The 15122-nt window shown below is 39.2% G+C and overlaps 1 protein-coding gene across 1 annotated transcript in view; it reads right to left on the bottom strand.

The window, feature by feature from the left end:
• Positions 1–15122, bottom strand: part of LOC108269987 (AT-rich interactive domain-containing protein 1B) — a 223742-nt gene that overhangs the window by 189660 nt on the left and 18960 nt on the right. The window contains exon 2 of the mRNA XM_017476201.3: positions 2579–2770. Coding sequence (XP_017331690.1) covers positions 2579–2770 — 192 coding nt within the window. The remainder of the gene's footprint in view (positions 1–2578; positions 2771–15122) is intronic.

Raw genomic sequence — 15122 nt, 5'->3', positions numbered from 1 at the left:
TCCAAGAACAGCAATGGTCTCGTGCCAAACTGCTGGATAAACCACATGCTACATTAATGTTACTTAAGCCGACTGTGTGCATGGATCAGGTTCCTCTTAGTTTTGTAGTAAGATATATATATATATATATATATATATATATATATATATATATATATAAATATATATATATATATATATGTATGTATATAAATAACATTTTCACAATTTCTACTTTCTCTCATCTTTTTAGGGATTATGAGAGGTCAGGTTTTCTCAGGAGCAGGAGGCCTTGTGTGCCAACAGCTCTCTGGAGACACATTAAATCTATGAGCAACAAGCCTGGCTAAATATAGCAGTGTGTCAGGGGGACACGGAGCGAGGCTCAGAATAACCCAGACATCTTCAGTGGACCAGGCAGGCCAAACATAGCAAATTGGGTGACAGGACGTACAACCTCATGTAAAATAATAAAATTAAATTTAAAAAAAAAATCTGACAGATAATGTTAAACAGCAATATATGAGACGTGTAGCATGTGTCAATGTTTCTGCTCTGATCTCATATATAAAGACAGAAAAAAAAATATCCCCTGTTGCCTGAGTGACAAGATGATCAACCAAATTATAGTATAAGTTACAGGCAAATTAATGCTCTCTTGAACAGTCTTGGACAAAGAACGAGATCTTCTCGTAAAAAATTGTAATTAAATAAATTATAGTATATGAGTGGAATAAAACACAATAAGTAGTAGTTAAGGAAAAGTAGGACAAAAAAAAAAATGTTTGTCGACAACCTTTTTTTCCCACGACGAAGAGGAGACGAAGACGACGTCGTTAAACACTAACTGTGACTAAAATGTAGTTTAAAAAATAAAAACTTTACCAAAATCCCTCTATATTTTCGTCAACAAAAAAAGAAGAGGCAAAATATTACAGTCTGGTTTTTTTTTCTTCTTTTTTTTCCCGAAAGCGAGTTCCCAACATTAATGCGAGTTCCACACATAAGCCTTGCAGGTATATTCTGTGTGTTGTTGCACAATGTTGACTTTCATGCTTGGCCATAACAGCTACAGCCTGCAGCCAATGGGAACGCTTTTCAATCAGCGTGCGTCCTCACAGGACCGATCAGACCACCTCGGGGAAGTTAGCGGAGTCTTAATGGAGCTGAAAATGTTAACGGGAACAGTTATTTTAACAGATGCGATAGTAGAAACTTTGATATGGATAAAGCTGCGTGCACGTACCTGAAATGATCCAGGTTTAATCTATTTTGAATGCCCTTATTCATTTTAAATTATTTTCACTATCACAGCTTGCTAAGTTTTATATCCAAAGTTATGTTAGCCTGCATGTTTATTACAAATAGAAACTTGGTCAGTAGTTACATAAAGAGATATGTAATGGTTGTAAAGTGTTTTAAATGTCATTTATGCAGATTCTAAAGCCACTACGGGCTTTTATTGTAACAATTTCATTTTTTATTGCACAGACACAGGTTGTCACTCTTATTTTTGTTGATAGATGTGTACAGTTTTCAGTGACTAAAATGCTCACGTTTTTCATTGACCAGAGTAAAATGCCCAGACTTTTAGTCATCTAAAACTCACATTAAAAAAAATAATTAAAAAACAGGATAAGGTTGACGAAAAATGACAAAAACTATCGAGGACATTTGACACTAGACTAAGACTAAATTAAAAAATATCTGACAAAATGAACACTAACAATACAGCAAAATAATCAACGATGTAGTAGTGTGATGCAGCCTGACGTGACACGATGTTAAATATTTTCCAATGACAGTACATCCCGAAATATTTTCATTCCACTTATATGACAGCAATTTGCTATCAATGACATTTTTTTATTTTAATACGACGTGTCAATTAGTATCCGTGTACGTGGAATGTTCATGTTCAAGTTTTCTCTCTCTCTCGAAGTCGTGAAGACTTTCCCCATTACAAAGCGCTGACACTGGAGACTCCTTCCATAAATGGTAATAAATGATTCCTTGTGGAAAAACTTCTCCATATCAACAATTACATACTGTGATTTAACATACAGCTGAATCTACAGGCTGTTATAGGCTACGTTTACATGCACATCAATTCTGATTAAGGTCTATATTCGGGTTGCAGTCATATTGCGAATACGATGCTTATATGCGTACAGGCAACCAGTATACATGGTTGTTGTAAGTATGCCTGAGTTGCCATTCCTAAAGACGTATCCCACAATCACCCATAATTCCTTGCAGACTGAGCAAGCGCATATATTTCCTTTCAGTGGATTTTCTGAATAAGATGTTTACATGCAACAAATTTCCAATTAAAACAGGGATATTCCATGGGTGGGAATCGGAATTTGGGGAATCAGAATATTGCCTTAATCCGAATCGGGCGATCGGATTGCGGCGTTTACATGACTCGATGCTAATTAGAATATTGCCAAATTCCTATTAATATAATATTGATGTGCATGTACACGTAACCAGTGAGAATTAATCCCCACCTTCCGTCCAATCAGAGTTGAGAATTCACCAGTGCTGGGGAAGAAACATTATTAACCAAACACTGAAACGATTAAAAAAAGCATACCTGTTGTTGAGGATATGGCATCGAACCCATGTTCATTTGCCCTCTGCCCTGCATGGCCATCGGGTATCTATGTGTAGAAGGAGATCCATATGGCTGGCTGGGATAGGGGACACCCTGCTGCTGCTGAGAGTATGGACTACTGCTCATCCCGTACATCTGAGAGCGCTTCATCACCATGAAGTCCATACCCACCTGAAAAAGACAGAGCACGAGACGCTGCTTTTACCTAACCAGCCTCGAACCTCTGCGACTCTGAATACTGAAAAGAAAAGGTGAAAAAAATATGAAAAGACAGTTCCTGCCTGGGGCGCTTTACTCCACACGAGCATTAGATTTATTTTAGGGTCCCCCCCATCAACCCCCCCTCATGACTCAGTGAGTCAACAGGAAAAATCCGGCATGTCAGGTTAACATTAATCTGTCACCCAAAGTGTGGAATCCACTACAGGGTGGATTATGTCAGGTCTGATGTTTCTGCGCCGTCGTGCTCGATCTCAGATGATTTACGGCATTTGTTCCCACTGTCTTTTTCAGTCAGAGTCAAAGTGCAGATCTTTTCCTGCATCCCTAAGCAATACCTGCACTCAATATGATGAATCCTGCTGTGCACGCAAAGAATGCCACATGCATTTCCATGTAGGAGATTAATCATGATCTTCAATCTTCTAAAACTTTTGTTGCATTTACAATCCTCCGTAGAGAGATTTTAGAAGAGAAATGTTAGATGTGCAGTGTGTGTAGGACAGCGCGAATGATGGAACTCTTGTATGCTTAGAATGCACTCAAGTACAGATCATCTACCAACACATACCAGTGACACAGCTTAGTAAACCAACTTATCATATACTGTATTTACTCACATCTACATACTTTTAGACGTACCAAGTTGTGGGTGAATCCATTACTTATTGCAGCATTATGGCCAAAACAATAATACAGTTGTCCCATTTTCCCTAAATCTACTAACTCAAGCTTCTTTTGCTTCTTTAGTTTTGTACTGGAGCTGATGTTGGGACGAAAAAAAGACACTTAGCTACCAGTTTAGCACTGCGCAAAATGCACGTATGAACCATCACCCACTTCAGACATCCACATTTTAGCCAGTAACATTTACCGTTTAGCCAATTTCACCAGTAAGAACCATCAAACAGAAGCTATATTATCATGTGAATCAGTTCTAATGCACTCTCACCTCCCCTTTACACGTTAGGCCACGCCTCCTACCTAGGGCTGAGCGATATGGACCAAATCTTATATCACAATATGGATCATTTCATATCTTGAAATGATATGTATCACGATATACACCAATCAGCCATAATATTAAAATATATTGTTTAGGCCTAATTTTGTTTAGGTCCCCCTCTGCCCCGTTGAGGCACTGTGCGTTCTGACACCTTTCTGTCATAACTAGCATTAACCTTTTCAGCAATTTGTGTTACAGTAGCTCTTCTGTGGAATCGGACCAGGTGGGCTAGCCTTCACTGCTCATGTGCATCAATGAGCCTTGGGCATCCATGACCCTGTCACTGGTTCACCGGTTGTCTTTCCTCGGACCACTTTTGGTAGGTAGTACCCACTGCATATCAAGAACATCCCACAAGACCTGCCGTTTGGGAGATGCTCTGACCTAGTCGTCTAGCCATCGCAATTTGGCCCTTGTCAAAGTCGCTCAGATCCTTACGCTTGCCCATTTTTCCTGCTTCCAACATATCAACTTTGAGAACTGACTGTTCACTTGCTACCTAATATACCACACCCCTTGCCAGGTGCCACTTTAACGAAATAATCAATGACTGGTTTTAATGTTACGGCTGATCGATATATTACATTATCTCTAAAATTGACGAAAGAACTGATCTATACAAAATAACTGCATGCATTCATGACTGCTTTTTGATCATTCTGTGAACTGAACACTAACAAAAGCCACATTATCTTTTCTTTCATTTGGAAGTGACACCGAACAGAATTATCTCGAACGAGAACAAGAAAAACAAACCTCAGTGACGTAAACTGGCTTTTTCAACATTGGCAGTATAGACAATATAAGAAAATATCTATCAATAGACATTTTTCAACTGTCCTATGATGTGTATCGCCATATCACACAGCCTTACTCCCACCCAAGTGATGCTGAAATTATGAACAACTGGTTGAGGAATATGTGTGATTATTTAGAGTTTGCACAAAGCTAAACTGGTAGCAATAAGAAACATTAATCTAAAAAAAATGGCTGGTGGATTACAGTGGTGTACAAATGAAATATTCATTACCTAGCCCTAGCTGCATGTGGAATCTCCAGTGTGCTGCCCAATCTCATGTTTTGGTTGGCTAAGTGAATTCTAATTGGCTAAAAAGTGCTAGCTAATGTAATGTAATAACGCATAGCCTGTTAGCAAGTTAAGTGCATTAATACAGACTAAGAGAAATAAAAAAGTATATGAATTCCCGGGAAGGTAACAACACTGTAGCTACAGTGAGCTACAGTAAGTTCTTGATGTAGCATATTGTGTTTGTGACCTCGTTGTCGGCAGACATTTTGGCTACATGGAGTTGTCATCAAAACATATTATTAGAGTCTGGCTAGCATATGTTGAAAATATTTAACAGTAAGATGATGTTGTGATATGTACAGGAGAGTTATACGTAAAACTCGTATATCATCAATCAGACTGCGCCTCAGGCGATGTGTGTAGTGCGGCAGGCAGTAGGATTAGGGACTAAACACTATAGTTCTATGTTGCATCATTGTGAAGTGCACTTTACATAATAAGTAACATGTACGCACTAAATGATTTTTTGTTTTGTTTTGCAAAAGTCAACAGGAAGTAGAGTTTTATTCTTTTTTTCTCATGTTGTTAAACATACTTGTCTGACAAAATCTGGACATGAAATTATCCAGGCACCCAGGCTTCAGGTTTGTCCGGGGTAAAGGCTAAATATGTGTTATACTAAGCCTTTATTTCTAAGCATTTGGATATTGGATATGCATTAATACCTTTCCAGTGCAGTAGCACTGTTCTAATCCACCAGCTCTAAACAATTAGAAGTCATGACATAGTCAAGCGTGTAAAAATTCAGCTTTATACAATCCATTCAGATATGTAGCACCATTAATTAGTGAGGTATCAACAGCTGAAAGGCAGCACTGATGAAAGACGGAATGCAGGGCACTGTGCCATTTGTAATAAGGGACACGGCCGAGGCGTTTGCTCAAGAGGAATTGCGTTGCCAAAAAGAAGAAGAAGAAAAAAAAAAAAAACATTAAGTACAAGCAAAACACAAGCACACAAGTAAATCTTATTGCGTCAGTACCAAGTTCCCAGTGTGACTCTGTCTGACGCCAGGCCGGGACATGAGCTTGGAAATCTCCCAGATTGAAGAAAGGGTTTCTGACGAGGAAGTGAGCCCCTATTTGCCTTTAGCATTTTCAAGCAGTCAACCAACACACAGGCTATCATTACAGAAGAAAGGAGTGTTTTTTGTGGAATATCTGTGTTGTTGAAGGGACTTCAGATACAGTATGTGAGATGAGGGCAATTGCAGGGAAGCAGCAGCAGAACCAATCTGTCTATTTGAAAATGCTTGGAAATCCCAGGTCTAATCTACTGCCACTTCAGCAAACCATGATACGGCCCTGCTGTAAAAACAGCTGGCGTAGCAAAGATGGCAACAGGATTACACCCGGATGACCGCTGTACAGATTTCAGCTATAAAATGCTATGTTAAAGGAGGCTTTGATGAGGTGTGGGGTGTTCTATTATTGTCACTTACAAAAGCCCAGAGACACCATGCATAATATATATTTTTTCTTGCAAGAACACAAAGGTTCATTATAGGACATTATAACTTACTTTTCTTCTAATTTAGAAATAAAAAAGGGGCTTGCTTAAGAACACATAAGCAGCATGAGCTTTATTGTGTGCTACCTGGCTAAACAAATAGCTAGCTAGTTAACTAGCATAATACCTTATGCATGATTATCTGTATTGCTAACACAAAAGGTCTGCGCTCTTTTTTTTTTTTTTTTAAATTTAAACCAGCGTTTTAAATCATTGAATAAACAGGCAATCCTATACCAAATCTACCTAACAAGATTTAGGTGGTTATTGAAAAAGCTTGTTTGTGCAGCAATGAAGGGGTGTCCTGGAGTATGTTAGCCAAACATAAATATCGAGTTTATCAAAAGGTATAAACTAACATAGCTATACATAAATAGATAGCTATCTATGCAGTTACATGCATTCACTATATTGAATTAAATATTAAATAAGCTGTCAAATAGGCTATTCATGCAGTAGCTAAATAGTACCTATATAGCTTAAATAACTAGTAAGCTTGTAACAGGTCCACAAGGGTCCTTTTTTAAAGATGTCGTCAAGGGAGGCTGACTCGGACACCACACCTGGTATAAACACTATAACTAATTACTCCATAATAGATGTTTTCTCCCTGTTTGCAATTATTGGGCAATTATTCAAGACTTGTCACATTCTTAAGAGGGTGGGGGGCTTGCACCTCTGGGCTCGGGGGTTCGATTCCCGCCTTCACTCTGTGTGCGCAGAACTTGCATTCTCTTCCTGTGCCCCGGGGGCTCCACCGGGTACTCCAGTTTCCTCCCGGAGTCCAAACACATCCGTCCTAGGCTGATTGGCATTTACAAACTGTCTATAGTGTGTGGGTGGGTGTATGAGTGGTGATACAATTGTGCCCTGCGATGGGTTGGCACCCCGCCTTGTGCCCAGAGTCCACTGAGTGCATCTACAAGCCGAATCAATTCGTTCAATATCTTAATTAAAACCACGGTTATTGGTTAATAAATCTACTATCTCTGGAAAATTTGTTCTTGAGCTCACAAAAAATCTCAAGATAATACTAACAAATGTCCCCTCTAGAGTTCCATTGTAACTACAATAAGCATCACACATATAAACAACCTCCAGTTTTGCAATGCACTTTTCCATAAAAAAGAAGAAGAAGAGAAAATAAAGAAAAGCATTTGAGCAGATTAGGAGTGAATAAATCTGAAGCAGGAAGCCATAGCTCAAAATTACAAACGTGATCTCGGCTCTGCCTGAATAAGGAAGCCATCCGCTCTGTGTTTTAATGTAGGTCTACATAAGGCAGTAATAAAGCTCAAATTGAATTTATGAACTCGCTCTGTTTCAAAGTCTTGCGTGTATATTGCAAAATAAAGCTATTATCCAACAAACTACAAAATTAGGTCAGGAATGTGCCACCAAATTTGATTAAATTGCTTCTCCGAGTTGTTTCGACTCTGATTTTACGACTTCAAAACGCTTTAAATCTGTTCATTTTAATACGCAAAGTTGTTAATCAGCAAACAAGAAAACACTTGGTGCAAAAAAAAAAACCCTCAAAAAAAACCAAAAAGCGAAATAGATTACGAGGTAGCAGACTGCATATTGAGATCAAATGAGCATTAAAATGGTAATCTGCAAACGGTTATTATCATAATTCCATTTGGACTCTACAGAAATGTGGCTTGATTGTATATCAGATTTTAGTGGGTGTCTTTTTCATGAATCTGCTCATTCCGGCGCTGTAAAAACTGTGAGCCTGCGTGTTCACTCTGTGTTTTATAAGAGCCGGAAATTATCAGCTCAGAAAGCCGGTCTTCGGCTCGATCGACAGAGAACACACACATACAGTACACAAGCACACACACGTGCGCTTTTCCCATGAATGCTGGGTGGCTGTGTATGGAAAGACAATAACTACTGTTATAGACGACTCATTGTATTTACGTTAGAGAAAGCTAAATATTGTCTAAAGACTCCAGGACCTATTTTGATTCCTGTTATGAAATATTCTGAATGAGGGGTAGATGATATGTAAGGAATGAACCACTTGAGGGTGTGATGTTATAGGACTATGTTTACATGGACAGCAGTAATCTAATTATGGACTGTATTCTGAATAAGACAATATTCTGATTAAGGTGTTTACATGAGTCGCTTTTAGAATACTCCTTTCATGTTCCTGTTTTACACGTTATAGAACAGAGCTCAATTAACCGCACACGTCCTTACGTCCCCACGTCACGCCGTCCGATGTTCACTCCAGAATTTCACGTATCGACATACAGCTCGTCTTCGTTATGGTACCGTATACAGTTTTGGGTGTTTCATTTTTAATTTTACGAAAGCTTCGAGTGCAGTTAATTATTTGTCATGCTACACGTGCAAATAGACGACTGCTTGAAGGGCTTGGGGCTGCGTCCCAAACCGCGTACTTCTTTAGCACATTATTCTTTATATTGTATCTATTATTCTATTTCTATCCATTCATTTTTATCAATCAATGGGGTATGTGAGAAGTGTAGTGTGAAGTAAGTGTGTGTGTGTACTTGGTGAGCTGATGACATTAGCATGGTTCATCAGCATCATGAGAACATGGGTTGAGTAAATTGTAACAAGCGCTGCTCGTTTTTTAAATAGCAACTCATAATTTAAAAATAAGAATACAGTTCATAGAACTATAACAATCATTAAATTTGAAATCTACCTCAGTAAAACTGTAATTCGCAATATTACCAACTACTTTTATTTATTTTTTTCCCCATGTATGGCTCTTGTTGACATTTTTCCATCCCAGAAAAACTCTGTCCGTTTTTGTTTAAAAGACACTCCACGAGGCATAAATCTTTTCAACAGAAGGTTGACGGAAAAGGGAAAGGCGTGTCAATGTTTTAATTGCATTTGCGAATCATCTCACGTGAAGTAAAGAGCTGTAGAAATGACAACGAGCTCCATTAATAAAAACGGGTTTAATAATATTGATATGATTTCAAATCATTTCAACAGTACCTTATATTTTTAAAAAAATATTTTTCTAATATACACAAGGGTGACAAATTAAAAGAAAAGATAGTGGATTTATTATGCCGAGGCATTTTACTGGAATGCTTTGGGTCCACGTTTATCCCATTCCTACTCTTGTCTGCTGCACCCAAGCAAACGAATTGGACAATTCGCAACGTTAATACTAATCAAATGAAAAGGTTAAATGGAGAGAGAAAAAAAACACTTTAAAAAAAAAACGGCATGAAAAATAAACCACACAGTTGAAATTAAAAATTCCTAGCAATCACACAGACTCTTTTTTAGAAACGAGGGCAGCTATTACCATACGATGCTTGCAGCTCAATAGAGGCTAGGAAACAAAGATGGAGCCTAATTCATACACAAGCGAGAGAAAAATGAGCCACTGTTTCAAACGAACTGCGAGCACGAGACAGCATGGGGATGAGATATGGCTCACTATTAAATCTGTGCAAATTCCATGCTCCTGCTGACTAAGATTAGAAAATTAATTTCATGGATGCAAAGGCAATACTGATGTCATCAAAGAGAATAGAAGGAGAGGTTTAACTCTTAGCTAGCAAAAATAAATAAATAAATCAAATCAATGAATGTTGTAGTGTGTGTCACAATAACAAGATCTTCCATGCACAGTCCACTTTCTAAAATAAGAAATAAAAGAGAACCGGTAAGAAAAAGAACGAGCTTTAGTGACGCTGCAGTTAAGAGTTATCGGTATTCGACAATAGATTTGGACATTTCTTAGTGTTCAGGATATTGTGGATTCCATGATTGGGCTGCCTTGGAATTCATAAAACTTTATTCTAGTAAATAATTTTTCAACATTGGATCAAAGAAAAATACGCATTTAACTGTTCGACAAGGGTTTATTTTGTTTAAACAGGGTTGAAATTGTTAGCATAGAATTAACAAATAAACAATACGTGGTTAACTAGCATCCATGGACATTCCAATGACTGACTTTTTTGTGTAGTCAATAAATTACTTTCCATATCTATAATTTGACTAACAGTGTTGCACTTCCAAAAGTGTTTTCACACTGAGCGTGTTTACCGTGTTCACATTCACGGGAAACGCCGCTCGGACCGCCTCCTACAGGTCGGGTTCGGTACTATGGTGCGCTTCCCGGTCCGCATGACAAGCTTTTCACGTTATCAATTTTTCATGCAGACCGTGCTCTGTTTCCGACTAAACTGCCAGTGTGAAAGCCCACAAAGATGAGGAAAACTTATATTTCTTCAGGAAATTTGATTGATTCGGCTTCTGGTTGAACATGTGACTTGTGGAATGTTCCAAATAGTTTATAATGGTGAATGTGTTCAGGTAACAGGGTTGAGGGAATGTTGTGGGACAGTGAAATGTACATTTTTATAACCTATAATGGATTTCTGGAAAAGAATGTTCCTGGTATGAGATTTTTTATGAAAACAAATATGATTTGTGAAGTATTTTAATGACTATATGTCAAAGTGTAATTATAGTGGCTGGGACCAGCAAGAATCATATTTTTTAAGTACTGTAGAGGTTTGTATTCATTTCTTAAAAGATATCTATCCAAAATATGTTTTTGTGTAGGACAGTTTTACTTTGTGACTGTCTTTTACATTTACTTTACACATAAATATTTGTAAATGTAAGATCAGTGAGACACAAAATAACAGCCCAGTTGTGGAATCAACTACAGGTTTGTGCCTGTAGCTTGGATTGTCATTGTCTTTTTACACATCATTCATCCGCTGTGTTAAATGGTGGGTTTGCTAAGGTTTAAAACAAGAATGGTGTGTGTAACCTGCCAGTGTCATAGTTCCTGTCGAACGTCTTTCAGTAAATGTCAGTGCTCACAAGCATGAGTCCGAAGAGACCTTCTGCAGGGGAAATTGCCTTCCTGCAAAACACTCCAGTCGGAGGTTGCCAAGGCAGCTATGCATGAAGGCCAGGTAGAGATGGGACAACATTAGAGAGAGACAGAGAGGGAGAGAGATGGAGAGAAAAGGAGGGCAAGTGTCACAGTCTCTCCTGATATTATACGCAGCAGTGTGTGCGTTTTGGTAGCAGAAAGATGAAGAATGACGACGTGTTTAGTAGACATGTCTGGTGTTTACTACACATGACCTGTGTTTTTAAAGTGCTCATACACTTAGCATTTACTGAGAGAGTGTGTGAAAGAGACAAAAGACTAAGAGAATGGGAAAGACCTGAAAAAACAGAATTGTACAAGGGTTTTGGGGGTTGTTGTTGTTGTTTTTTTTTAACTGTAAACCATTAAAAATGATATAAATTGATTTAGAGACAGATATCACACAAAGAATGCGAGACTGACACTGAGAAAGATACGGGTGAAAGACAAATACAGACAATCAGGAAAAACAGAGAGACACGTGAACAAACAGAGGGACAGACAGGTACAGAAAAAGAAAGACAGACAGACAGAAACAGAGAAGTAGAGAAAAAAGCTGAAGAGGGAGCAGCAGAGTGAGACAGGCATAGAAAAAGAAAGACAGGTCAGGAGAGGCAGGTATAGGAAGAGAAAAGCAGATAGAAAGGCAGACAGGTAGAGAGACACGGTATGCATAGAAAGATGGGATAAGAGACAGACAGGTACAGAGACAGGATAAGAGACATACAGGTAGAGAGATACAGTATGTATAGAAAGACAGGATAAGAGACAGACAGGTAGAGATACAGTATGTATAGAAAGACAGGATAAGAGACAGGACATATGGAGAGGGAGGTGGAGAGATATGTGTAGAAGGAGAAAGATTGACAGACTGAGAAAAAAAGAGAAGGAGAAAGGCGAAGGGGAAAAAAAGATGGCAGGCAGAGAAGAGAGAGAAAGAGGAAGAGAGAGAGAAAGAGAGAGAGAGAAACACACTACATTATTTAAAAAAAAAAAAAAAAAAAGTCTACACCAATTTCACATAGAAGAAAAAAATGTGTGTGTGTGTGCAGCATGGCATCAGCACAAGCACAGAACAGTCAGCAGTTAGAGGCATCACGGTTCCGCCAGACGTACATGTCAACACTGCTTCTGCTGACCGGCGTCTGAGAACGAATCAGGCGACAGTTCTCCAGTTCCTAAGAAGAGGCGTCCCGCGTCAGCACGATGAAAATGAAGGTTTTCCACATGTATGAATTAAAGGGAAAAGGAGAGCTGCCGTGGTGTTTTTCCCCCTCTCCGAGGGCAACCACGGCACGCCAGGAATGCCTTCCAGTTGCACTTTAGTGCCGAGACACGTCCAGCTTGTACGATCGGCTCGTGAGAATGAAAACAATAATTCTCCTATCAATCAGACAAACACTCCTCCTCTGAGACCTCTAAGGTAATTTCAGTTGTTATTTCTTAACACACATTGGGAGACAACGAAATAGTTTCTCATAAATTTACATTCAGGACAAGCTATTAAGGAACCATACTCGCTTTATTAGTCGAACCAGTGTAATAACTATAAATGACGCCACACCATCGAATGCACTTGTGAATTAATTCGAGTCACCCTAACGCTTAAGGGAAAGAAATAGCTAATATTAGGTTTAATTAGAAAGCCAGAACACCCAGTGCAAGATTCATCTGGGCAATACTACTGGCATCTCCATTAACAGTCAGCTTTCGTCTGGTGGTGTAAAATAATAGTCAGTTCTCTGTGTGCCCACGGGATAAAAACACCAGGCAGAGCTCGCAGCCTTCTATTCAACATTAAGAGCCATTCAGAGCATTAAGATAAAATATGCAGCCACTGTGCCACGGGCAAGGCAGTCTTGGCCTTTGATGTGGAGAGCAGGCCGGCCTTGCAAACATCCACTTCATTTCACCGGCGCCATCTATCAAGTGAGCTGCAACAAACACATCTCCTGACCTTCAATCTTCCTCCGGTTATTAGATACTCATTTAAAGTCACCTGAAACAATCCAGACCAAATTGATTTCATTATTGGACTCTGTGTGACGACTCCCTGATTGCTCAGCAGGAAATATTAAAAGTTAATTAGGAAAAAAAATTGATTTTAAATTTTTTTTTTTTTTTTTTTTTTTTAACACTCTCTCTACCGCAGCTTTGACATTCAGAGTACAAGAGCATCAGATTTGGATTGTGGAAGAGTCTGAGTGACGACCTTCCTATTCGGGGAGAGCGCTGATGAGAGATGGTGTGGTATAGTGCACAAGAACAATAAGACAGGCTTTGTGAAACCTAGAGCAGCCTGAGGAAAGCGCTCTCAAGGGTTGATTGGCCTTTAATGTCTTTGCTCCCAACAGAATGAGCTTGTCGACCTGAGGATATGGGCTGCTTTTGACCTCCTGACCTATCAAGGCCGGTTCATGGTAGAGTGCTGGGCAAAGGCCCTTTTCCAATCTTTTAAGATCTCCGAATCAATCTGAGTGCCAGATGTGAACATGTGGGGCCAGCGCTGTGCAATCAGGAAATCCTGGCCCCGAGGGTAATTCAGGTCCGGCATCAGACTTTGGTCTTTCACATCCCAATCACTGTGACTCTGTGGGTATAACTAAACAACAATTCTAAAATTCAAGGCCAAAGCTACAGAACAGAGAAGCATGGTGGCACATTCACCTGGGCAGAGAAACCAAAACCTGTTGTTAAATAATGCAGCATTTAATACAAAAATAATCACTGCAAGAGGTTTGATGCTATTTTGCTATTTAGACAGTATTTAAATGAGCCTTTTCCAATAAATATCCAATGGAGTGTTTAGATATCGTTCGTCTTGATCAGTTAATAAGATATTATACTTCTCTCAACATATTTCATACACACTTTAGCAGGGAAATCCAGTACACATGCTCATTCATGCAATTATCCATTCAGACAGTTACGTGGCAGCAGAGCAATAAATAAAATCATGTAGATACAGGTCAAGTTCTTCCATTAATGTTCACATCAAACATCAGAATGGGATTAGAAAAAATTTAATCTCAATGACTTTGACCATGGCTACCGTGGATGTTGCTACAAGACAGGTGAGTTTGAGTATTTCAGAAACTGCCGATGAACCAATAATTTCACACACAACAGTCTCTAGAGTATACACAGCAAAAAACACCCGGTGAGTGGTAGTTCTGTGGTCTTGCTGAAAAAGTCTTGTTGATAAAGGAGGTCAGAGAAGACTGGTTCTTGAAGTCTACAGTAACTCAAACATCCACTCTTTATAACCGTGGTGAGCAGAAAAGCATCACAGAACGCACAACATGCCCCAACGTGAAGTGAATGGGCTTCAGCAGCAGAAGACCACATTAGGTTCCACTCCTGTCAGCCAAGAACAGGAATCTGAAGCTATAGTGGGCACAGGCTCACCGAAAGTGGGCAGTCAGGTTTCCTAGAAACAGCACAATTTTAAAGCCTCTTGTCCTTTCATGATCATAAAATAATTATTATACATAAGGGTGGACAAATCACTAGCCTGGGTTCAAGGGATTTTTATGTCCGGTTAAGTTACTATTTAGTACAATTTTTTCCCTACTGGTATAATGAGTCCCTGACATCAAAGTTGTATACAAAGGGCTATTTAACTTTCTAACCATCCATTTTCCATACCGCTTATCCTACACAGGGTCATGGGGAGCCTGGAGCCTATCCTAGGGAACTCGGGGTACAAGGTGAGTGGTGGGTGCCAACCGATCACAAGGCACAATCACACACACTACAGACAATTTGGAAATGCCAGTCAGCCTACAATGCACGTCTT

This window comes from Ictalurus punctatus, chromosome 9 (genome assembly GCF_001660625.3).
Source record: "Ictalurus punctatus breed USDA103 chromosome 9, Coco_2.0, whole genome shotgun sequence".
Taxonomy (NCBI): Eukaryota; Metazoa; Chordata; class Actinopteri; order Siluriformes; family Ictaluridae; genus Ictalurus; species Ictalurus punctatus.
This window is presented reverse-complemented; position numbering and strand designations above follow the sequence as displayed.